The following is a 22349-nucleotide window of genomic DNA, read 5'->3' as shown; positions in this document are numbered from 1 at the left end:
AAAAAAAATACGTGCAAACACTGAAGATGAAAAAAAGACAACAACAATAAAAGCGAATGCAAAGGAACAGCAACATTTTGGTCACCTTTTTTAGTGCTAAATAGGCACTGTTATTTATTTATTTTAGTTATTTTTTGCAGGGCAAAAAAAAACTTTTCAGCAACTTTTTGTCTATTTGGATTATTGTGGTTTACAGGCTTTTAGGTGCAGTGAGGGTTTTTAGAAAGACAGGAACACTATTATGCACACAGTTAGTGCTGTTTTATGAAAATGACCCAGTTATGGTTGCACAGGAGTAAAGCTGACAGTGCCAATGCAGTGGAAGGAGAAAGGTTTTCTGTTCATAAGAATGGTTCGCTGGAGATCCACAACATAATGAAAGAGGACATGGGGGAGTATTCTTGTTTTGCTCAAAACACTGAGGGCAAAGTTGCCATTGCCGCAACACTTGAAGTCAAAGGTAAGAGAAACAGATACTCTTGTAAATCAATCAAGTTCAAGGGGTTTACTAGATTCAAAAATCAATCAAATTAAGTTAATCCATATAATCCAAAATGAGTTTTGCTTTCCTTGTCAGATCCCACCAGAATAGTCGATCCTCCACGCGATTTGCGGGTTTTGGCCGGAACCACTCTCCAGTTTTCATGCCAGGCAGATTTCGATCCCTCCATCGGTGATGACTTTGAGATTCTCTGGGAAAAAGATGGCATGGCCCTCAATGGCAGTGAGAACGCACGGTAAAATACAACAGGATGTCATTATTTTATAATAATATCAGAGTATCAGAGCTATCTAATCAGTGTATTTGCTGGTGTCTGTAGATATATCCTGAACGATGGAGTGCTTGAAATCATTAATGTGAGCTTTGGAGACCAGGGCTTTTATGTCTGTGTGGCCAGAACACCAGTCGATCAGGACGTGGCGGTTGCACAGCTTTCAGTTGTGGGTGAGTTATGTGATTTTGGTCTACACATTTTAGGAAAGTAAAGATGGACAGAAGTTTTGAGGGCTGAATTGGGTTCAGCACACGACGCAGGTGGGATTCTGCTACCTGCTGCAGCACGGCTGGAATTATACCCTTAATAAGACAGCACCATGTAGTACTTGTACAAATGAACTAGCTGGAGACATGACCTGGCAGGTAGTGCATAAGCTCTGACATGTTTGAAACCAGCTGGAGTCATTTCCCAGACCCAACCTCCCTCTTCTCCCTATCATTTCCTTCTTTTCTCCCGCTGTCTCCAAAATATCTATAAAATGGCAACAAAAACAAAAAAAGCAACTATATCATGTAATGAATCTAAATGAACTCGAGATGCTTGATCGATTGACAGCCCTAAATAAAACTTGTTGTTTTCTTAGATGTTCCTGATCCACCAGAGGATGTGATCCTTTCCGAACATAATGGCAGAAGTGTGAAACTGCAGTGGATTCCAGGAGATGACCATAACAGCTCCATTACTGGTAACATAGCCATAACACTCATATTGTCCATATACTGTATTACTAAATTTGGATACACTACGTACGGATTATAGACAAGGACTTGAACAACCTCTTATATAAATATATAAATGAAATAAATGATATATTATATAAATGACTCAACATAAAAGTTTGTGGTTGGTAGTTTTTTTTTAGGTTTATGAAGTCTCTTATGCTCACCAAGGATGCATTTTTATCACTTTAAAAACTATTACTATTTTAAATAACTCTTTTCTATTTTAATATAGTTTAAAATTTAATTTATTCCTGTGATAGCAAAGTTAAGTTTTCATCAGCCATTACTTCAGTCTTCAGTGTCACATCATGTATTAGAAATCATTCTAATATGTTGATTTGATGCTCAAGAAACATATTTTATAATTTCAATGATAAAAACATTTGTGGTGCTTTTTTCATTTTTTCCCCAGGATTCTTTGATGAACAAAAAGTTCAAAAGAAAATATTTTATTTGAAATTGAAATATTTTATGATATTATAAATGTCTGTTACTTTCACTTTTTAAATGAATGCATTATTGCTGAATAAAAGTATTAATTACTTTTAAAAAGTCTTAACTGACCCCAAACTTTTTAAATGGTAGTGTAAAATGAAATTAAAATTATATTTAAATTTGGGACGTTACAAAGTATTACACAAAATGAATATCACACAGCTGCACTGGGATGCAGTTTATGGACAGATAAATTTTGCTCACGCACTATAAAAGATTGGAAATGCACAGTTGTTACTATTGTGTTACTGTTACTGGTCTGTTTTCTATCTGATTTACCCTTCAACAAAAATTTTCATTGATGTAACCTAAAGTAGTCAGTTTGAGTCAGTCAATTTAAAGAATATTTCCTGACAAAATCCAGTTAATTAAAATGTTGTGCATGTATTGACTCAAGTTCTAATTTTATACCTTGTGCAGAGTTTGTTATAGAGTTTGAGGAAAGCCAACATGAGCCGGGCAGCTGGAGGGAGATGATGAGAGTACCGGGAAACCATCACTCCGCTCTGCTAAAGCTTCACAGTCACGTGGACTACCGATTTAGAGTCTATGCCATCAATGAGGTGGGAAGAGGTCGGCCAAACCAGGCCACTGAAAGATACAAAACTCCAGCATCAGGTATCTATGAGCTTTCCTACTGTTTCTCCTAACCATGCCACCTTTACAGATAGCAGTGAGGCCAACTTCATCGCCCTCCTGAACTTTAAAATATTCAAACTTGTGAGATAATTGATTTTCCCTGTCGTTTAAGCTCCAGTCTAAAGTGCATATTTCACAGGCCATTTTTCTTTCTTCCACTAACAATTTCACCTCCAACAAAATCCATATTTCTACTCTTTCCAAAGCACCCGACAAGAACCCAGAAAATATCAAGATCGAAGGTCATTTGCCTCATGAAATGGATATCAACTGGGAGGTACGATGCTAAACGTTCAATTCCAGTAGTCTTTGGGAATATCTAAAGTTCAAAGCACTGGAAGGGCTGCACAGATAAAGAAGTGCTCTCAAATACTGAATTTCATTTAGTTCTCACAGGGGGAGAGAAAACTAACAGTGTCAGTTGTTAGGTTCCAATTATCGATAAGCGTATTCCCCAAGATGGGAGATTTTGCATAGCAAAATACAGCTATCTCTATCGCCGTGCTGTTTGGAAAGTTACAAAGCCCTGCTGAAATGGATCTCTCTGGACACAGGTTCCCATCAAAAGGAGCCCAGAGTGAGTCTTTGATTGAAAAGTAAAACGAACGGGATACATAAATTTATATTTTCACATAAAGGTAAAAATCTTTTACAGTGTCTGAGCTATTACTTGGCCACCTTTGCATGCTAATACGAGGAATCTCATTGTTAATGGTGAATATTAGTGAATAATTGCATTTTGTTCGGTCTTTTGATGCAAGATGATTGTAAAAGCATAGTTAGCTGTTAGAGCTTTGCTAATAGAAGTCAGTTGTTATAATGTTTGAAAAATCGCTGACAGTTACCCAGGTATATCAGCACTGAACATTCTGCAGAAGTTTCCACAATAATACACCTGCATGGAAAAAAATGATTTATAAAATCAATTAATTATATAATAATAATAATAATAATAATAATAATAATAAAAACAACAACAGAAAATAGTGAGAAATCAACTTTTTGGAGAATGTTAAGCAAATATTAAGGTAGGAAATGCTTCTTGAGCAAAATCCGCATATTGAATATGATTTCTGAAGGGACTGGAGTAATGGCTGCTGAAAATTGAACTTTGCCATCACTGGAATAAATTACATTTTAAAATGTATTAAAGTGGACATTATTATTTTAAATTGTAATAATATTTCATTACAGTTTTTACTCCATTTTTATCAAACAAGAGACTTCTGAGATTAAAAAAAAAAATCTTACCAACCTCAGACTTTTGAAAGGTAATTTATTATTTCACATGATTGTTTCAAGAAAACAAAGCATGAATATACAGTTCCATTTGCCAGTATCTACAGTAGCTAATTTGCTACTAACTATCTTGAACAAAACTAGTCTTCCTCAGAAGTGTTCATTACATAAACATAAACTAATAACCTGTGTAAAGCCAGATAGTCTAAATGTAAGTTTTGATTTCTGCCATTTTTTGTGTGCAATATTCAGCATACGGTCTGAGGCTGAGACAATAAAAACACAAAGTGTTTGAGAACTAAATGCTATTTCCTTTGATTTACTGTTTCCTGTCAACTTACTGAGCTCTTTCGTTCTCCTGTCACAGCCACTGTCACCTATTGAACACAACGGGCCTGGTCTGGAGTACAAAGTAAGCTACAGAAGACAAGGCACCGGAGAGGACTGGACGGAGCACATGGTGAAGAGGCACTCATTTCTGGTTAAAAACACCCCAACGTTCGTCCTTTACGAGATCAAAATTCAGGCCAAGAACCACGTGGGCTGGGGTCCGGACCCCAAAATAATAACAGCGTACTCAGGAGAGGATTGTAAGTAGGAAGAACCTCTATTGTGTCTGAGCTGTGGAGATGAGCATGCATTCAAATAAGCCAATACCATTGACATTTCACTCACTGTCAATGCACTGTGCATGTGTACCTTTGAGAGCATACAAAGCAGGTGAAGATTTTGAAAGACGTATCTTATTTTTTTCTAACCTTTCCTTTGTCTGTAAGGGTCTTGTTGCATTGCAAATAAGCATTGCCTGTAAACGGAAACAAGCCCCCCCTTTAGCGAAAGTGCAGAACATGTGTGACGAGAATATCAACAAACCTAGAGGGCAGAGAACACTGATGAAATACCATCTTGCCTTTACACAATATCCAAACAGTTGCGCTGATATGCCGATTTGTTTTGCCTTATTGAGGATATTAAATTGCACAAGGGGGAATGATTTCTTCACTCAGAGTCTTTGTAGACTAACAAATGAAATGTTATCATGGCTATGAGCTATTTACATTTGCGGCTATAATTATTCTCTTTCCTTCAGTTTTCTTTTGGAGTTGCCCTCTCGATGTTATCTCAGGTCACTACATATCTGTGCAGTACGATTAGTTTAGTCCCCCTTTCTCTCTCAGTCTCTCCCTCTTTTTTAATTCTTTTTTAGCTAGTTAAGCACATTGCACATTGCACATGCAGCTTTAAATCTGAGCAAGCTGATGGAATGAAAGTATGATTCATTCTAGTGAATCAGTTCATTTGGACAGTTAATGTACAGTAAATTACCACATTCATAAAATGAATCACCTGTCTGAATCCTTGTATGGCAGAGTTTTATCTTTTCCGATTCCTTAATTGTTCTGTTAACAATTCTGGTTGCACTTTAGAATAGGGAACACACATTCACTATAATTAAGAGTTTTAAGGGATCTAAAATATGATCATGCTTTATAAGTACTAATAAAAAGTCAGTATGCTGGTAATATGCATGCTAATAAGCAACTAGTTTATAATGAGAATTGGTCCTTAAAATAAAGTGTCACCACAATTCTTTTAATACCTTTAAAGGGATAGTCCACAAAAAAAGAAAGACAATTCTGTCTACAGAAATCCAGACTATTGGTATGATATAAAAAGGTACAATTTATGAATCATAACATGCACATTTTTTAAACAAAACAACATAAATATTACTCTAGAGTTATTTATGGACAAAACATATTGCTTCCATCATATAGCTAGCTACTTTAAAAAAAAAAAAGCTTAATATAATTATGTTTCATTTATATGTAGCTTAGCTTGGCAAGGTAGATTTTCAGTGTTGCTTCTCCAACACTGGTGTTAAGGTTTTATTCCATTATAATCAAATCTCTTCCCATTAGCAAGTGTCATATATGGTGTCTGTGAGATTGTGAATGTGATATGTTGTTTATATAGATTTGTGTATGGTAAATCACTGTTGTGTAGCCAATTTGCCAAGTGTTTGATAACGAAATGTAGCTACAAAGCATAAAAACAATATGATAGTCCATAACTCCACATAAACAACTATTACACCCGCCTCAGTTTTTCCCATGATTACCCACAAAATTACACCACATTTCTTGGTCTCATTTCATGGATATAGCTGAATCTAATTCACTGGCATTATCTTGATGTAGGAACAGTGTAATTTGAAAGCAGCTTTATAGAGCTATTTGTAATATTTCATTTGCATGTGATTCGTCCATAGTCCCCTCGGCTGCTCCAGAGGATGTAGCCGTAGACGTGATGAACAACACCATGATGAAGGTCAGATGGGACCATGTTCGCAAGGACAAACTCAATGGACATCTGGGGGGCTACAGGGTAATTCCACACCAACATGTGTTTTGCTTTTTAGCCATGCATGGTTTAAAGGCCAGTGACCCCCTTTTTGACCTTGAACTCATCTTGTTTCCCAGCAAGCTGTCAAAGGTTTCCACATGTATTAAACTGGTGTTGTTTTACTCATCAGCTGTATTTCACTACCTATGGAGGAATCTAATCTCTTGTATTTATAGATAAGCTATTGGAGGCTTCGTAGTCTGCTGGACTCAAAGAAAACACATAGTGACAAACACACATTGACATTCTCAGGCGAGAGGAACCATGCGGTGGTCACAGGGCTTAGGCCGTTCTCTGAATTCAGCCTCATTGTCATGGCCTTTAACAGCAGAGGAAACGGGCCTGGCAGTCATCCGGTCAGCTTCAAAACACCTGAGGGAGGTGAGTGAGGAGAGGATGTGTGTGAACACCTGAGCTAAACATAATACATTTGGTTCTGTGAGGTTAAGGCTTTTGCACATGTTTCCCCTGATTTGCAGTCAGGATGAGTAGATGCTAGTTGATGAAAGTCAGAGCCAGTCTGCAGGTTTTGGGCAGTTGGATTTGACAGATTTCATAGAAAATCACATCATGCACTTCGGGCACAGACTCAGATTTTTCTGTCCGCTTTCAGCTTCAGACTATCTGTCCAGTCAGAGGATATCAAACACATTTGTTTCTTGAGGCGATTTTAGAACACACATTCTTTCCATTTGTCATGTTTCTGTGAGTTTATTGTTTTTGAAAATTCTAGTAGTATGTGATCCACAGTCATTATACAGTATGATGCCAAGTTGTACTATGTAACCATTTCCAATGTTGACAAGTGTATGATGTCTAATGTTATTTGTAAAATATGTTTCCGATTTTAAAATGTGTAGTGTGTTCCAGCCTTTAGTTTACGTAAAAATACATGTGCTATGTCCCAATTTGCATACTATAATGCTAAATAGTATTCAAAATTACAATTATTGTGTCCTAAATCATAGTATGTTGCAAATCTGTGCGTTCTGTTAAAGACACAATTATCATGAAGTGGTATGTCCCAAAGGTTGCCTGCTCTTCTGCTACACACTCAAAGGTGTTTTTTTTTTCTTTACAAAAAGAGTACATACTTTTAGGGCATAAGTATAAGTATGCGAATTTGGATGCAGAAGTTGGTTGTGGTTTGTCATGTGACCATTCTAGTGACAGCTAATTTGAATATTTGGAAATACAAATGAGATGTGAGGCTTTTGATATAGGGGAAGATTTCACAGAAGAAATTAATACTAATGACCATTTTTGTGTGAAATGTTCCTTTAAATTATTAATATAACTGTCAACTCTTTGTTTCTTTCTCTACCTTTAGTTCCTGGTCAAATAGCTGCTTTCAGTGTTACAAACATCCAGAAACACAAGGTCACCTTGACCTGGTCTCCTCCGGTTGACGCAAATGGAGTCATAATTGGCTTTATCCTCCAATATCAGCTAAGTATGTGAACATTGCATTTCCAATTTGTTCATAACCCTCACTATAAACGTCTGCATCTTGCTGTGAGGGTTACACGCTGGGGTTTGAGTAAACAGCTTTTATTACTGATATTCATTTCTGACGTGGCCCATGACACAGCAGCATTACTGGTCATTACAGCGATTCTACAGTGAAACCACAAACCACTGGATTTGCATTGAAGGTTTTTAGGACTCTGTTCATGTCACTTAAAGGGCCAGACTACAGAGCATAAAAAAGCTATTGCCCTGTGTCAACATGTTCCCTGTGATGCAAATGCGGATTTGGACATACAAAAACAGCAAAGTGCTCTTTGATGGTTCATGTCTCATTACATCGAGTGATGCCTACATCTCACCACTAGGAGATATTGTTGTACCACCTACCTTAGGGTTGGCAGCTGCATCTTAAATTCAACCGAGACTACAGTATTATGAAAATAACTGCACAGGACCTCAATAAGACACAGTTGTATATTTGCTAAATGATTTATGGAAAACAATTACTTTGACTTGTTAAAGTTGCCTCACTCAATTTGCTTATTTTTATTATACAGGTCCTGTTATATCTAACTGAAGGCACACTAGTGAATTAAACAGCTATTTACTGCATGTCATTAGAGTATGCTTTGGTTTTAATTAGGAATTACAGTGAGAAACACTGCTGATTACATAAACATAGTGGGTTAACAATGTGCATCGTATTAATAGGTAAGTGATGAACTGTAGGGAAAAGCAAAACATTGTGAAGCATATCTGTAAATATTAGGGGATTTTTTTCAAGATATAGATTTTGATATTCGAAGTGTAATGGTAAGATTAAGAATAATTACAGCCGACCACATACAAAAAACTTTTAGACCAATCAGAAGCCACTGTAAACCCGTAGCATGAAAGCATCATCAGCACTCATGCCTAGTTAATACTATGGCTACTACACTGCAGTTAGTTTTAATTGGTTTTTTTTTTTAAAAATAGTTCAAATAAAATTCAAAAAATCTGTGAAACAAGAAAGCAACTTCATGTAATATATATAAAATAATATAAATAGAAAAATTATTGAAAAATCTTGTTTCGAAAGACATTTTAATAAAAAAAAATATATATATATATAATTGACTGATTTGACTTTAAGTAGGAATATACTGCAGACTACTGGGTGAACAACCACATGGAATTAATATTCATGCGCAAAGCTAAATTTTTTTACAATGTGCTATCCCACCACTTTTCCGATTTTTTTATGCCCCTAGGGAAAATGTTTTTTAAAAAATTGGTTTCTCTTTATTTTTCTAAGAAATATAAGGTATGCTCATTGTCTGGACCAGGGATTGCCAAAGTTTTTTATCACCGCTTTGACCTAAAAGATTTACTTTAAGTAACCCCTGAGATTTTAAATGAATATTTAAATGATTTGTTATCTTATGTCACTTAGTGGTCACATCACATGCAGGTAAACAATTAAAATATTTAAGAATTTTTCATAAGCATTTTTTTAAATTTGATTTTAAATGTAAATGTATGGTTTAATGAATTATTCACTTTCCGAAATCCCTGCAGTTCCCTCACAACCCTGGTCTACTCGATCCTGGCACATGTATTGCAAAGCGCTCATGTCAAAGACATTTGTGAACTGGTATACCATTGCGATCAAGCCGACCCGCTTTCTCGCACTGACCCTACACTGTTCTACATACATCGTATCACAACACCAGGCTGGGCACGTGCACCGCTCAACACGCAACCAGATCCCAGCAGGAGTGATGACGGAGCTGATTATGATGCATGCAGTCTGGGAGGCCTCGTTAGCTAATTGTGTTTGATGCTGCGGCTGATCATTGAGGCCAAGTGTCAGGTTGTGTATTAAAAGAAGTGACGTTTTCATCAGGAGAGCTTGCTAGAACCATTGTGCTCCCTTTGAAGTGGGCTCATTGAAGTCCCCTTGAAGAAAGTGGTGTGTAAAATGCTGGCGAGAGAGCGCACAGCTGTACTCGTTGAATGGAAAATAGCAACTGGGATTAAAGAGCCACTGCACAGATGGCCCGCAGCCAGATCCAACTATGCTGAAATCGCACAGAGTTAACAATTCACACATTGCAAATTACTTATGGAGGATTCAGAAATAGTGTTTTTTAATTTTTTTATTTTTGTTTGACAGACTTATTGGGAATTGTTTGAAGGAAAGGGGGACTCCAGAACATGTTGCTGTGCAGACCCAAACGTGTTTACACAACATAAGCATAATAGCTCAATAACACATCATTAGCACATGGATAAGAAATTATGTTTTATTTGGAAGTACCCAATTCGGTACACAAATGCTGCCTGATGACTGACAGCTACTTTCAAATGCACACATGCTTATGTGTATGCATCATCTGTAAATAACGCTTGTCCCTTGCTGTGATGTGTGAAAGGTCAACTGCAGTTCTTGCCAGGGTTATTAATGCAAACAGAAGTGGTTTGTCACGAGTGAATGCAAAAAAAAAAAGGAGAGAACGAGAGAAAATCTAGTTTGTGTCAAAATATTTAAAAATTGCGTCTACATGCTATACTCAATTTAGAGATTTTGAGTTCCCTTTCAGTCGGTCACTCTCGACGTCACGTCGGAGGACCGACGAAATTGGGATCTCGCTTAGAGGGACCAATCTACTTCGAGTGTAAACTAAACGAGCCAATGCACATTGGCAACCTCCTTCGGGAAGGTTCGAGCTTCCGTAACGCCCCTGTTCCAAGTAGAACGGGTACGTTTTCCCAATGTTATCAAGTCTTACTCATTGGGTAGTGCCATTGCTGCAGTAGCTGGTCCTCTTGTGAAGAAGCCCTGGCCTACGCCAAAAAATAGGGGTGCAGGTGGCTTCCACAGGACACTGGAAGGGGCAGTAGCTGTACCCTCGTTCCCTGAAGGAGGGAACGGAGACGTCACGTCCCGTCGCCACAGCTCCTGTACCACCGCTGAGCAGCCGGGTCACCGGCTCGGCTCCTCAGCGAAAACCTGAATATGCGCTGCACCTGCTGCCTACTTATACTCACGCTGTGATCAGCAGCAGCTGGATGCAATAATCGCATGCCAATGTGCATTGGCTCGTTTAGTTTACACTCGAAGTAGATTGGTCCCTCTAAGCGAGATCCCAATTTCGTCGGTCCTCCGACGTGACGTCTCTGTTCCCTCCTTCAGGGAACGAGGGTTACATACGTAACCGAGACGTTATTTTGCTGCCATAACATGTCTTTAGACTAGTGGAAAGAAATTACCCAAAATACACATTTAAGTGTTTATTTTATTACACTTTGTCTATTTGCGATGTCAATTACAGTACATATCTTTAATGGCCGTTTTGTCAAAATTTTTGTTTTTCTCATGCACTGAACCATAAATCTCCACTTTAGTAGCACTTACATACACCAAACTTGCAGTTTTATTCTTGTCTATATTCTGAAGGTTTTTACAGAAGGGTTTGTTCATAAATCATTTGCCTGAATTTTTTCCCCTAAAAATATGAAAATGTATTTTGAACCTGGCTTCATCCAATGTTCAGATTTCTGTTCTGGGGTGTATTCCAGAAAGGAGGTTCAACAAACTCTGAGTTAAAACTTGAACTCTGAGTTGACTTACCCTGAGATTGGAAACTCTGAGTTTTCAGTTTCAGAACAGCTGAACAGTATTAGTTCAATCCACTCTGAGTAGGTTGACTGTGCTGACTGTTTACCAATAATTGCTTGGAAAAACTTTTTTGTTTTAATATTTATTCATATTTAACTTAATGAAAGGAGTGTGTTCAGTTGCAATTTATTTTCTTTTTTTTGGGGGGGGGGGGGAAATATAAAAATATTTAATTTAATAAAATAAATTTATAAATATGTATTTATATTTTATGTCATCAAAAAATAGCCACAACATGTAGTCCATACAATAACATTGTGATGCTTTGCAACATACCATAAGACATACAGTAGTATCGTGACAACCTTATTGTCATCCACTATCAAATTTTGGGTATTGTGGCAATCCTAGTGCAGACTGTCAGTCTGTGTCTGTGTCAGAAGAAATTTAATGAAAGGGTTTGGTTCGGTTGAATTTTTTTTTTTTTTTTTGGGGGGGGGGGTGAAATATAAAAATAATTAATATAATAAAATAAATTTATAAATATGTATTTATATTTTATGTCATCAAAAAATAGCCACAACATGTAGTCCATACAATAACATTGTGATGCTTTGCAACATACCATAAGACATACAGTAGTATCGTGACAACCTTATTGTCATCCACTATCAAATTTTGGGTATTGTGGCAATCCTAGTGCAGACTGTCAGTCTGTGTCTGTGTCAGAAGAAAAAAAAAAGCCCTCTGGCTGACTAAACACGTCTGACATTTCAATGACATGGCCTTCCTGCAACCAGTCCAGCTGAGCGACCAACACATGATGAACACATGCCACTTTGCTGCATAGCTTTATTTTTTATTATCTGTGTGATCATCAATGGATTCTAATATGTGGTACTATATAAATAGTTTAGATTGCATTGACGGTATGCTCTTTTTCCTTTTCCTGTTTAGTAAATGACACAGAGGAACTAGGTTCTCTGATGACCCTCAACATCTCTGCTGACAGCAATAAGCTGCACCTCCAGGATCTGGAAGCACTGAGCAAATATAAGTTTTACCTACGGTGTTGCACGCGGGTGGGCTGCGGACCAGCTGTCAGCGAGGAGCGCACCACTGTCCCCGAAGCGAGTGAGTACGGGCAGCAGCTGCTCAGGGGTGGGGGGGTCTCGGGGGAGTCAGCCTGTGGCATTCCAAAGGACAGGGAATCTGGCGCTCTGACATGGATGACCAAGTTGCTGTTGTTATGGGCATCGACCCGGCGAATGCAGGGGACATTATTTCGACCTCCCATCTCACCAAGCTTTTCATATGCCCATCTAAGCATTTCTTTATAGCTAAACAATATCATAACAGTGTGCGACTGGGCTGCATTCATCACTGTCTTGGAAGACCAAGCGCTTATTGATTTGAGGGTAAGAGCTTGCCTGCAAAAAGGAAGAAGAAATGATATGTTGCCTTTGGGGATGGAAATGCTGGATTGTTATTAATACAGACGTAGAAGTAAGTTGGTAATCAACATCAAAAAATATATTAAAAGAAAAAACCACACAACTGTGAATTTACAGCACATTTATCATGATTAATGGTTCACCCTGCCATACTTATCATCGGCAGTTAGCAGATTGTTGATAAAGTGCTGTTTATTTCCGTTTCGCCAAGGGTTCGTATGGAAGTTGTGTTTACGGAAGAAATATGACCGAGATGAAAATCCCAAGGCGTAATTCCAATATTCGGCAGAGTAATAGAAAACAGTCAAGAAAACAAATGACTGCTCTGATGTGAGGGGAGATATCTTTATGTGTCAATGGGAAACAACCGCCTAAACATGACCAGTATACATCAAGAAAATCAGCTGATTTCAAATACAGTTAGTAAAAAATGTTTTGTTTATGTGCAGTTGGGAGCATATGATAATGTCTTATTTTAAAATAGTTAATGTTTGTTTCATGCAATTCTGGACATGTTACCATAGCAATACCGTGTTTTTTGGCAATGAAACCATGGTGTATTCGACTAAGTGCCTTGTACAAATTACATGTAAATGAATGTCTAATATATAACATCAAACAACAATGCTGCCAAGAAAATTATTTTAAGCAAGGCACTACATGCAAAATCATTGGTATTTTTTTCAGATTTTGAGCTATTTTGCTTTCAAAACATGTCTTTTTTTCAGACTAGTGGAAAGAAAACGTCCAAAATACACATTAAGTGTTTGCATTTGTAGATTTCAGTTACAGTTTAAAAGTATCTTGGTACTGTATTTCCGTGTATTTCTGGGCATATTACCATGGCAATTTCCTGTTTTTTGGACCCAAAACATTGTGAAACCATTGTATTTGAAGTACCTTAGTTTCCATGCACATACCATGGTAAATTAATATGGCAGTTTTTCCCTACTATATATATATCACATACCATGGTATTTCCATCTGATGCATACAAAATGCCTTTCAAAGCCCTTCTTTAATACTTATTTCTGGTGAGACATTTAAAAATATGACATCATATTTTTAAATACTTTGGAATGGAATTTTCCAAGCTTCTTGCTATTGCTTTCTCACTTTAATGCTTCGGTAACAGGCACTGCTGTCTTATAAACAAGCTGTCTTATGAACTAAAGTTGTCGTGATTTCAGTGTCTTTCTGTCGTGCTTGCAATATGTCTTTTTCATTGCTTTATTGCTTTTGTTTTGCCAGCTTCAACAGATGTGGCCTCTTTCAACATCAGTATGAAGTCTTCTGTTTTCTTTAGCACTAGAAATAGCTAACACACTAGACAAGAAGATACAATTGTAGCTGTATTGTTGGACTCTATCTTGAAAATGCATGTGTTCATAATAGGGTAATCATTTCATTTTCATATACCGTAGAAGCATAATGCTTTTTTTCTTTTGCCCTGTCCTTGTGTGAGTCTAGCTGACAGTATAGGTCTTGATGGTTGCTAAATTAGATAAATCTCACTATTAACCTGTAATCTGCTCTTTGTTGGTAGCTGAAACTAATTGATTTATTCCATTTAATCCTGTTCGATCCGTTCGAAATGTTTCTTGCATAATGCTATAGTTCAGCTAACATAGACAATTTTTATATTTCATTTAGCATCCGCTTGTTTAGTACATCACATGGCTGCTTCTTTCTTAGCCACATCACTCTCTTAGAATAGTTCAAACCATTTAAAATACTGTCTTTCTTTCCAGGAAAATCCGGCTCACGATTTCCTCCAAGAAAAACCACTGTTTCCCCTATGGCTAATGCTACTCTGTCTTCTATAGGTACTAAACCACACAAAAACAAGTCTGAAAGAACAAATGAGAAACAAATTGGGCTTTTTATGTCAGCAAATATTCAGTTATGTAATAACAAACACATTCAAATGTTTGGGGTTGGTAAGGTTGTTTTTTAATATCTCTAAAAGAACTATTTTATAGTATGATCACCTCAGCTGCATTAATTTGAACAAAAATACAATAAAAACTGTAATATTGTGAAATATAATTATAGATGTTTTCTGTTTTAATACATTAAAAATGTCATTTACAAAGCTGAATTTTCAGCATCATTTCTCCAGTGTTCAGTGTCACATGATCCTTCATAAATCATTCTAATATGCTGATTTGCTGCTCAAGAAACATTTCCTATTATTGTCACAGTTGAAAACAGTGATTAATATGTTTGTGAAAACCGTTGATAAACCAAAAAGTTCAAGTTTTACTGTCGGAATGCTGAATAAACTGTTCATTCCTTTAAAATAAGTAAACAAGTAAAAATCTTACTGACCCCAAACATTACAGTATTAATGGATGAAGTGGCAAGGTCTGATTTGTTAGGGCTTATCGGGGGACTGAGGAGCAGTGGTGATGTAGCCCAGAAGTGGCTTTTAAATGGATAAGAGGAAGCCGTTTAAATTCCGTTGCTAAATTTCCCCACAAAAGTGGCTTTCGGGACCAGTCTCGCAGGACACGTGTGGCGCAAGCTTTCCTCCCTCCCGCTGTGGCGGCAGATGCGGACTGACAAACCTCCAGCTAGCTCGCTCAATATTTATGCACCATTTCTGTGTCAAGCAAAGGTGTCACACCGCACCGATGATTAAAGCAATTTCTGCAATAACAGGGTGGATGGAAACGCATCAGGATTAGAGTATGTCATTCAAGCATGGGGCGATGGGCAGGATAGCCATGGTCCTTTGGTGCAGATGGATTCCTGAAAAGAGCCTGAGAATAAATGTGTTCCATTTGCATGTTTTGCCCAAAGGGAGAGGTGTTGTGTGATTGAGATGTGTGGTAATGAGCTTTGACAGCAGACAACAGTCTGCCTAATTGCTACACCTGAAGGTGATGAAAACACACGTTATCTGTGATTGATATAGCTCCGGTAGCACGCCGTGAAGGTAGCAATTGTCCAAGTCGAATACTTTTAGCTTCCTGAATAGAAACAGTGTATGCTGTGTTCAGGTCTTTCTGTGGCTCTCAGAATTTGGTGACTGCGTAATTATTACTTTGAGACTCTGTCTACAATTATCTCCTATTATTTCCTCTTATTTCGCCCAGTGTAACGAGCACATCATTATTTCAGGTCGTTAATTAGTCATTTAATTACAGAAGACTCGCAGCTATGTTTCTGATGGAAATTAAACCGCACTCCATTCTATCATCTAAAGATCCACCATTTGTTTGTGCCATCCCATCACGTTAATTTCTTTACGCTGTGTCCTAACCAGCCGCGACACTAGGGTTTCCAGTGACAAGTAATTAGTCTGACCACAATGAATGTAAAAATGCTCTGCAACGTAACAAGCTACCAGCCAATCAAAACACATTTAGTGTTCACGTGACAAAATGACAGTAATTATGAGCTCCTCTAAGTAGCACATCTTTGTCAAACTGGTAATTACTTAGAATTAGTTTGAACACTCCAGCGTTTCTTAATTCTACACTAGTAAAATGCATTTATTTATGAATTAGTTATTATGAGGGTTTCCATTGAAGCACATTATTTCATCCGAGGATATAAACAACTCCAAGTTATTTATCTATTTGTTTTTAATATCATTATGATAATTCCAAGTTGACATGAAGCTGCGCAATATTTTGTTATGCAGAGCTGTACTTTGGACCAATCAGGTTTCCTTGTGGGCGGGGCAACCTACTTAAAAACAGGTTGTGAAAAATAGCTTTTATTGTTTCACGCCTGGTTAGGACAGCGCTAAGGACCGTTCACACCAAGAACAATAACTAAAAAGATAAAGATAACTATAACGATAACTATATCAACATCCACACCATTGCACAATTTCATTATGTTAATTATAAGCATGTGGTACCATTTTTAATGCTTGAGCACGTTAAAGCAGGATGGATTCTGATTGGCTATCAATATGTTTAATGTTAATTTTGAAAGTGATTCCAACAATATTGTTTTCTCTGTTCTGTTATTGCTATAGTTGTGGTGTGGACTATGCTATTCTTTTACATTTGGAATGATTTCTAAGCTCTAACTTTATAGTTATCATCCTTGGTGCAAACGGGCCTTTACTGCAATACCAGAGCATTGCAACTCTAACGCATTAGAAAGCATGGCTCTGCCAATAAGCAGCATTTCGTTAAAGTGATATCTGGCAAAGTTCATGTATTACAGTGAATATAAAGAAAATAAAGAAGGCACTCTTTCTCCTCAAAGTCATCTAACAAGCAACCCTTCCTCATGTCATTTACAGTACTAACCCTCTGTGTCATTTCTCTCTTTTCTCAGCTTTGTTGAATATTAGCACCTCAGTTAGTCACAACTTTGCAAATATCAGCTGGATTCCAGGCACAGAACAGACGGAGTCAGAGTTATATGTTGCCTTTATGAACAACCGTAAGCTTTTCTTACTGTTCTCCATCCTTGTTCTTGTAAATTAAACCTTGAGGTTTGTGTAGTTTAATATGTCATGGTAAATTCAATCAAAAATAAAATTGTTTAGAATTAGTTATTTGTGTAGCCTTTAGAGAATTGTCATAGATTTACAAGTAGCTATATATCTTTATATCTATGTATCCTCATTTTCATAGTAATAATTTATAGTTTATATATTTAAAATATAATTATTAAGGCTGTCTTTTTTTTGGTTTTGTTTTTTGAGTAAATTACATAATGTAATCTTGATGGAATTTACAAATACCTGTAGGTTCAATTTTCAGTAGCATTACTTAATTAACATGCTAATTTGGCAGCCATAATAATTGTTCACCTCCCCTCATATACAGTATAATTATGTGTATTTATAGTAGAGATTTCTTAGTATACTAACACCACTTCACCCACTATGTACATCCTGTAGGTGAAGGTAACTGGAAGATTTCCGATGCGCTAAATTCTTCTAAGACTTTCCACATCATTGAAGGGCTCGAACCTGCGACTGAATACACAGTGCGTCTTATGACTAAAAGCTGGGTTGATAATTCTAGTATTTTTGAAGACGTTATCAGGACCAGTGCCAAAGGTGAGGGGAACGTAGTCTCCGAGATGACAGAAATGCAAAGCAAAATCGTCTTTGTCTCTTCTTTTCCCATCTCATCAAGAGTGCGAGCAACAGCCTGTGATAAAATTATCATGCGTGGTGTGCCTCATGTCATCCCAGAGCATGTGTTCTGTGGACTTGATAAAAGGAATTATGCTTTATCAACCTCTGCCGTTGATTAATTAGACATGCAGTCTGGCAGTTTAATATTAATATCTGCACATTTACATTCTAGAGTTTGCCTGGTGTCTCATTTAGTGTGAGATGTTCTCAGTTGAAGTCAATATTCGGTAAAGTGTCCTCAGGAAATGTCAAAACTAAGAGAATGTTTTGTCTCTCGCAGGTCTGGCCAGTATTCATGGAGGCATCTCCAACCAGGGCTGGTTCATCGGGCTCATGTGTGCCATAGCTCTGCTCACCCTCATTGTGCTCATAGTGTGCTTTGTGAACCGAAATAAAGGCGGAAAGTACTCAGGTATTCTCTCACACAATGAAACAAATCAGTTGCTGGGGAAAATTGCAGAGTTCTTTTGTGAAGGTGAACTGAATCCGCTAAATGGCAGTCAGAAAACTCTAACAAATATCTAAACTGTCTGGAGATTTTCTTTTAAGTATAAAAAAAGCCAAAAGGTTTAACTAGAAGTAAAAAAACACACACTGAAATTAAGATGGAAAAACACTGTATATAAAATTCACAGCTCGATCATCACAGCAGCACATGGAACGTGTTAATGTGTTTATATTTAGAATATTTTGCACATCTTCGTTGGGGGCTGCAAATTGGGTATGATTCAAGGTTCTACCCAATAACACAGTTGTATTTTTAACTGGATCTTCTAAACCGCTGTAACCTTTACAACTGTGAAAGTTTTCTGATTACTGTACAGAAACGGCATGAGCCAGATCTGTTCATTTACATGTGTTAATATAAACTTGCCGATGTGCTTGCTCATGTAAATTACCTTTAAATACAGTACATACTTATATTAACTACTTATACATTTATATCTTGATAATTTCTTGATTGATTAAATGCAAATCATGTAGCCTTACACACTACTTTTCAAAAGTTTTGGGTTAGTGCATTTTTTTTAATAAAATTAATTAATTAATAATTAAATAAATACATAAAAATAATAAGAAGAATAATGATATAAAAATATTAAGCAGCACCACATGTTTTCAACATTGATAATAATAAGAAATGTTTCCAATCAGCATATTAGAATGATTTCTAAAAAGGGATCATGTGACACTGAAGACTGGAGAAATGAAACATTAAAACAACATTCTGAAATATTATTATAATTTAATTTTTACTGTATTTGTGGTAAAATAAATGCAGCCTAGAGACTTGTCAAATACTTTAAAAAGTCTTACATACCCCAATACTATATACACAGTGTATATATAATATTAATAAATATAATGTATGTTAATAGAGAGATAAAGAATATGTGTTAGTCTCTCTAAATTTACAGTGCTCTCTTGTGTTGATTCAGTGAAAGAGAAAGAGGACCTGCACCCCGACTTGGAGTCCCAGGGCATAAATGATGATACCTTCTGTGAATACAGGTATTTCAAACCGCCAGCAAGATTTACTGCCACATGGCAGAATGACGGCAACCTCTAACACGGTTTCCTTGTAATTTGTGCATTTTTTTCTTTGGTTTGAAAGCCAGCACCAAACCAGCCTGAGCTCTGGACGTGCAGCAAGCTAAAGTAACCACCACACGTATGTGCTAAACAATAACAACAAAACCAATGTTGTTCACACATCAGTGCCACTGATGTGTTCCTGTTTCACGTGTGACTTTGTGAGTAGCTAGAACACATGTAGCACTTTAGAAACAATAGCTTTGCTGTAAAAATGAAAATTATGTTGTAATTTGAGATCGAGCAAACAAAAGATTTCCCGGTAGGATGATGGTAAGCAATCCGGTTTAGTTGAAAGACACTTATCTTGAGGCCGGCAATAAATGTGTTTCTTGTTTTATTAATCATTCAGCAATCCAGTAACAATCTCTTCAAGAACAGTGTGTGTAGTGATAATTATTAATCTGAAATATTTTGAGCAGATTATCGGAGCTGTGTTCATGATGAAGGCTGAACTCTAGATTTGCCCAGCTCAGTGTCTTATGTTTCACTATTTGAAACACAAGGCTTGTTTTATGCAGACGTCAAACAGTGTGTGAATGCATGAGCTTCACGGTTTGAGTGAAGATAATGCATGCTCAAATGCACCCTTCCACCTTCAGAATTTGTAATATTCCTATCATATTAGCCATTCTGTTGGGTTTGGGGCTGGTGGTTTCATGCACTGTGTGTTAGAAACAGGAATGAGTTGTCATGCTGGAGTGTTTCTCTATTGCTCTTTTTAAAGGAGTTGTTCACACAATACTGGCAATATTGTTGTTATTTACTCGCCCTCATGTTGTTATGAACCTGTATGGGTTTTTTTGTTTGTTATATTTCAGGTCTTCTGAATACAAGTAGCAGATTTGTGTAAGGAACCGACTATGCACTTTTGTCAAAATAAATAACATATTCGACTGTAAATCAGCATTTGTTATTTGTTAAACACATTTTGATATTGAATTTTGGGCACAAACAAGGGCTGAACTATCTCCTCATTATATTGTAAGTGAAGCACAACTTAAATTTCTAATTTTGTCCCTCACATAAAGTTTGCATACGACTTCAGAAGACTTACCATTCAAAAGTTTGGGGTCAGTACATTTTTTTTTATGTTTTCTGAAAGAAGTCTCTTATGCACACCAAGGCTATTTAAAATACAGTAAAAACAGTAATACTGTGAAATATTATTGCAATTTAAAATAACCATTTTTATTATTTTAACATTTATAAAAAATAAATATTTTATAAAATGTAGTCTATTTTAAAATTAGTCATTACTCCAGTCTTTAGTGTGACTTGATCATTCAGAAATCATTCGAATACGCTGATTTGGTGCTCAAGAAACATGTATTATTAATATCAATGTTAAACATATGTTATATATTTTTTTGAATTATTTTTTTCAGCATTTGAAGAGCTCCTCTATATCTACTAGAGGAAGGTACTCAGAGCCGATCCTCCCTATACGCAAAATACGCAAGCTGTGTAGGGCCCCCGAAACACCAGGGGGCCCCCTTGCTCTCAAATAGGATTTAATTTTAGTTTGGTTTTTGAATTTGGCCAGCGGTTATGAAAACATGAATGATCACTTATTTTAATGCGGTGCGCTGTCGCCCTTTCTACGTAAAAAATTAAAAATCAGTCAAATCATGTAATGTGAATGTCGTACAGTCTTGCTCGTGACTAAAAAAAATAGTTGAAAGCGTACCGAGCCACGGAAGAGACACTGTTTCTCAAGCGCTTTCCGCGAGCGCGATTTGCGACGGAATGAAACACGGTGAATGTTCATAACCACTCACCCCCACCCCCCGCCAACACGGTTTTGCGTAGGGCCCCCAGAAGTCTAGGATCGGCACTGAAGATACTGGTTTAGCATAACAAGGACAAGGCAGCCAAACTCAATTTTGTTTCCCATGTCTTACACAGCGATAATGATGAGAAACCATTGAAAAGCAGCCAGCATTCGTTGAATGGTGACCTGAAAGGAAGGGACAGCGGAGACAGCATGGTGGACTACGGCGATGAGGATGCTCACTTCCACGAGGACGGCTCTTTTATCGGAGAATACTCCGGACGCAAAGAGAGGGTCTCCATGGAAATCAAGGGAAACAATCAGAGCACAGCATAATGGTCCACGGACAATTTATTTGTTGGACAAGCTCTCACAAAAGGTCAGTCAAAAGGAAACGGAAGGAAAAAAGCACGGCATAACGGCACCCGAAGGACATTTTTGGAATTAATGTGTTATTGTCAAACTCTCAGTCATACTCGCATCATTTTACAAAGCTTAGTTTGTTTCGCGTGCTGTAACTGATCAATCATGTCAGTTGTGTATACTTTTGTGGGGTGTTTTTGTATTAAATCTTTGCAAATCATTGGTGACTTTGGAGCTGCCAGAAAGTTTGCTTTTTTTGTAAATGCAAACTCTGTACACTGTGTTTGCTTTCTTCGTGTCATCATGTAGCCAAGCAAGTTTTATGTCAGGGTATGAACTCTGTATTTTTATTTTTCTTTCGAAGCAAATATTATTGACATTTTATAATTCAGATACTGTATACTGTGCATTCATTAAATGTGGGTTATAATGTGTACAAAGGAGTTGTTGCTTAATCATAATTTCAGTTGAAATCCAAAAAGCGTAAGGCAACATAAGGGTTGACTCACAATTACTCACATGCTTTTTTGAAAGTTTTTGCATTGAAATGATTATCATTAATGGTCCGGGCTATACTAACAAGCTGCATAGCCATATTCAGTACCACATAAACCCTACAGTGAGTCTGCTGCGCTTAACCCATTAGCCATAATACAGTATATCATCAAATAGGCAAATACTCAATGTTCATATGT

The 22349-nt window shown here is 37.0% G+C and overlaps 1 protein-coding gene across 1 annotated transcript in view; it reads left to right on the top strand.

Annotated features, from left to right (window-relative positions):
* chl1b (cell adhesion molecule L1-like b) overlaps window positions 1–22090 on the top strand; it is a 55309-nt gene extending 33219 nt beyond the window's left edge. Inside the window, exons 16-29 of the mRNA XM_016238944.1 lie at window positions 2417–2614; window positions 2842–2912; window positions 4242–4464; window positions 6147–6262; window positions 6457–6661; window positions 7611–7733; window positions 12312–12488; window positions 14060–14089; window positions 14560–14634; window positions 17111–17218; window positions 17682–17843; window positions 18205–18336; window positions 19364–19436; window positions 21426–22090. Of these exons, the coding sequence (XP_016094430.1) occupies window positions 2417–2614; window positions 2842–2912; window positions 4242–4464; window positions 6147–6262; window positions 6457–6661; window positions 7611–7733; window positions 12312–12488; window positions 14060–14089; window positions 14560–14634; window positions 17111–17218; window positions 17682–17843; window positions 18205–18336; window positions 19364–19436; window positions 21426–21627 (1895 nt within the window). The 3' untranslated portion in view covers window positions 21628–22090. The remainder of the gene's footprint in view (window positions 1–2416; window positions 2615–2841; window positions 2913–4241; window positions 4465–6146; window positions 6263–6456; window positions 6662–7610; window positions 7734–12311; window positions 12489–14059; window positions 14090–14559; window positions 14635–17110; window positions 17219–17681; window positions 17844–18204; window positions 18337–19363; window positions 19437–21425) is intronic.
* Window positions 22091–22349: the final 259 nt, after the last annotated feature.

The sequence above is a fragment of the Sinocyclocheilus grahami genome, unplaced genomic scaffold, assembly GCF_001515645.1.
Source record: "Sinocyclocheilus grahami isolate Dianchi unplaced genomic scaffold, SAMN03320097.WGS_v1.1 scaffold551.1, whole genome shotgun sequence".
In the NCBI taxonomy this organism is placed as follows: Eukaryota; Metazoa; Chordata; class Actinopteri; order Cypriniformes; family Cyprinidae; genus Sinocyclocheilus; species Sinocyclocheilus grahami.
Note: the sequence above shows the minus strand (reverse complement) of the source record. Positions and strands in the feature narration are given on the sequence as shown.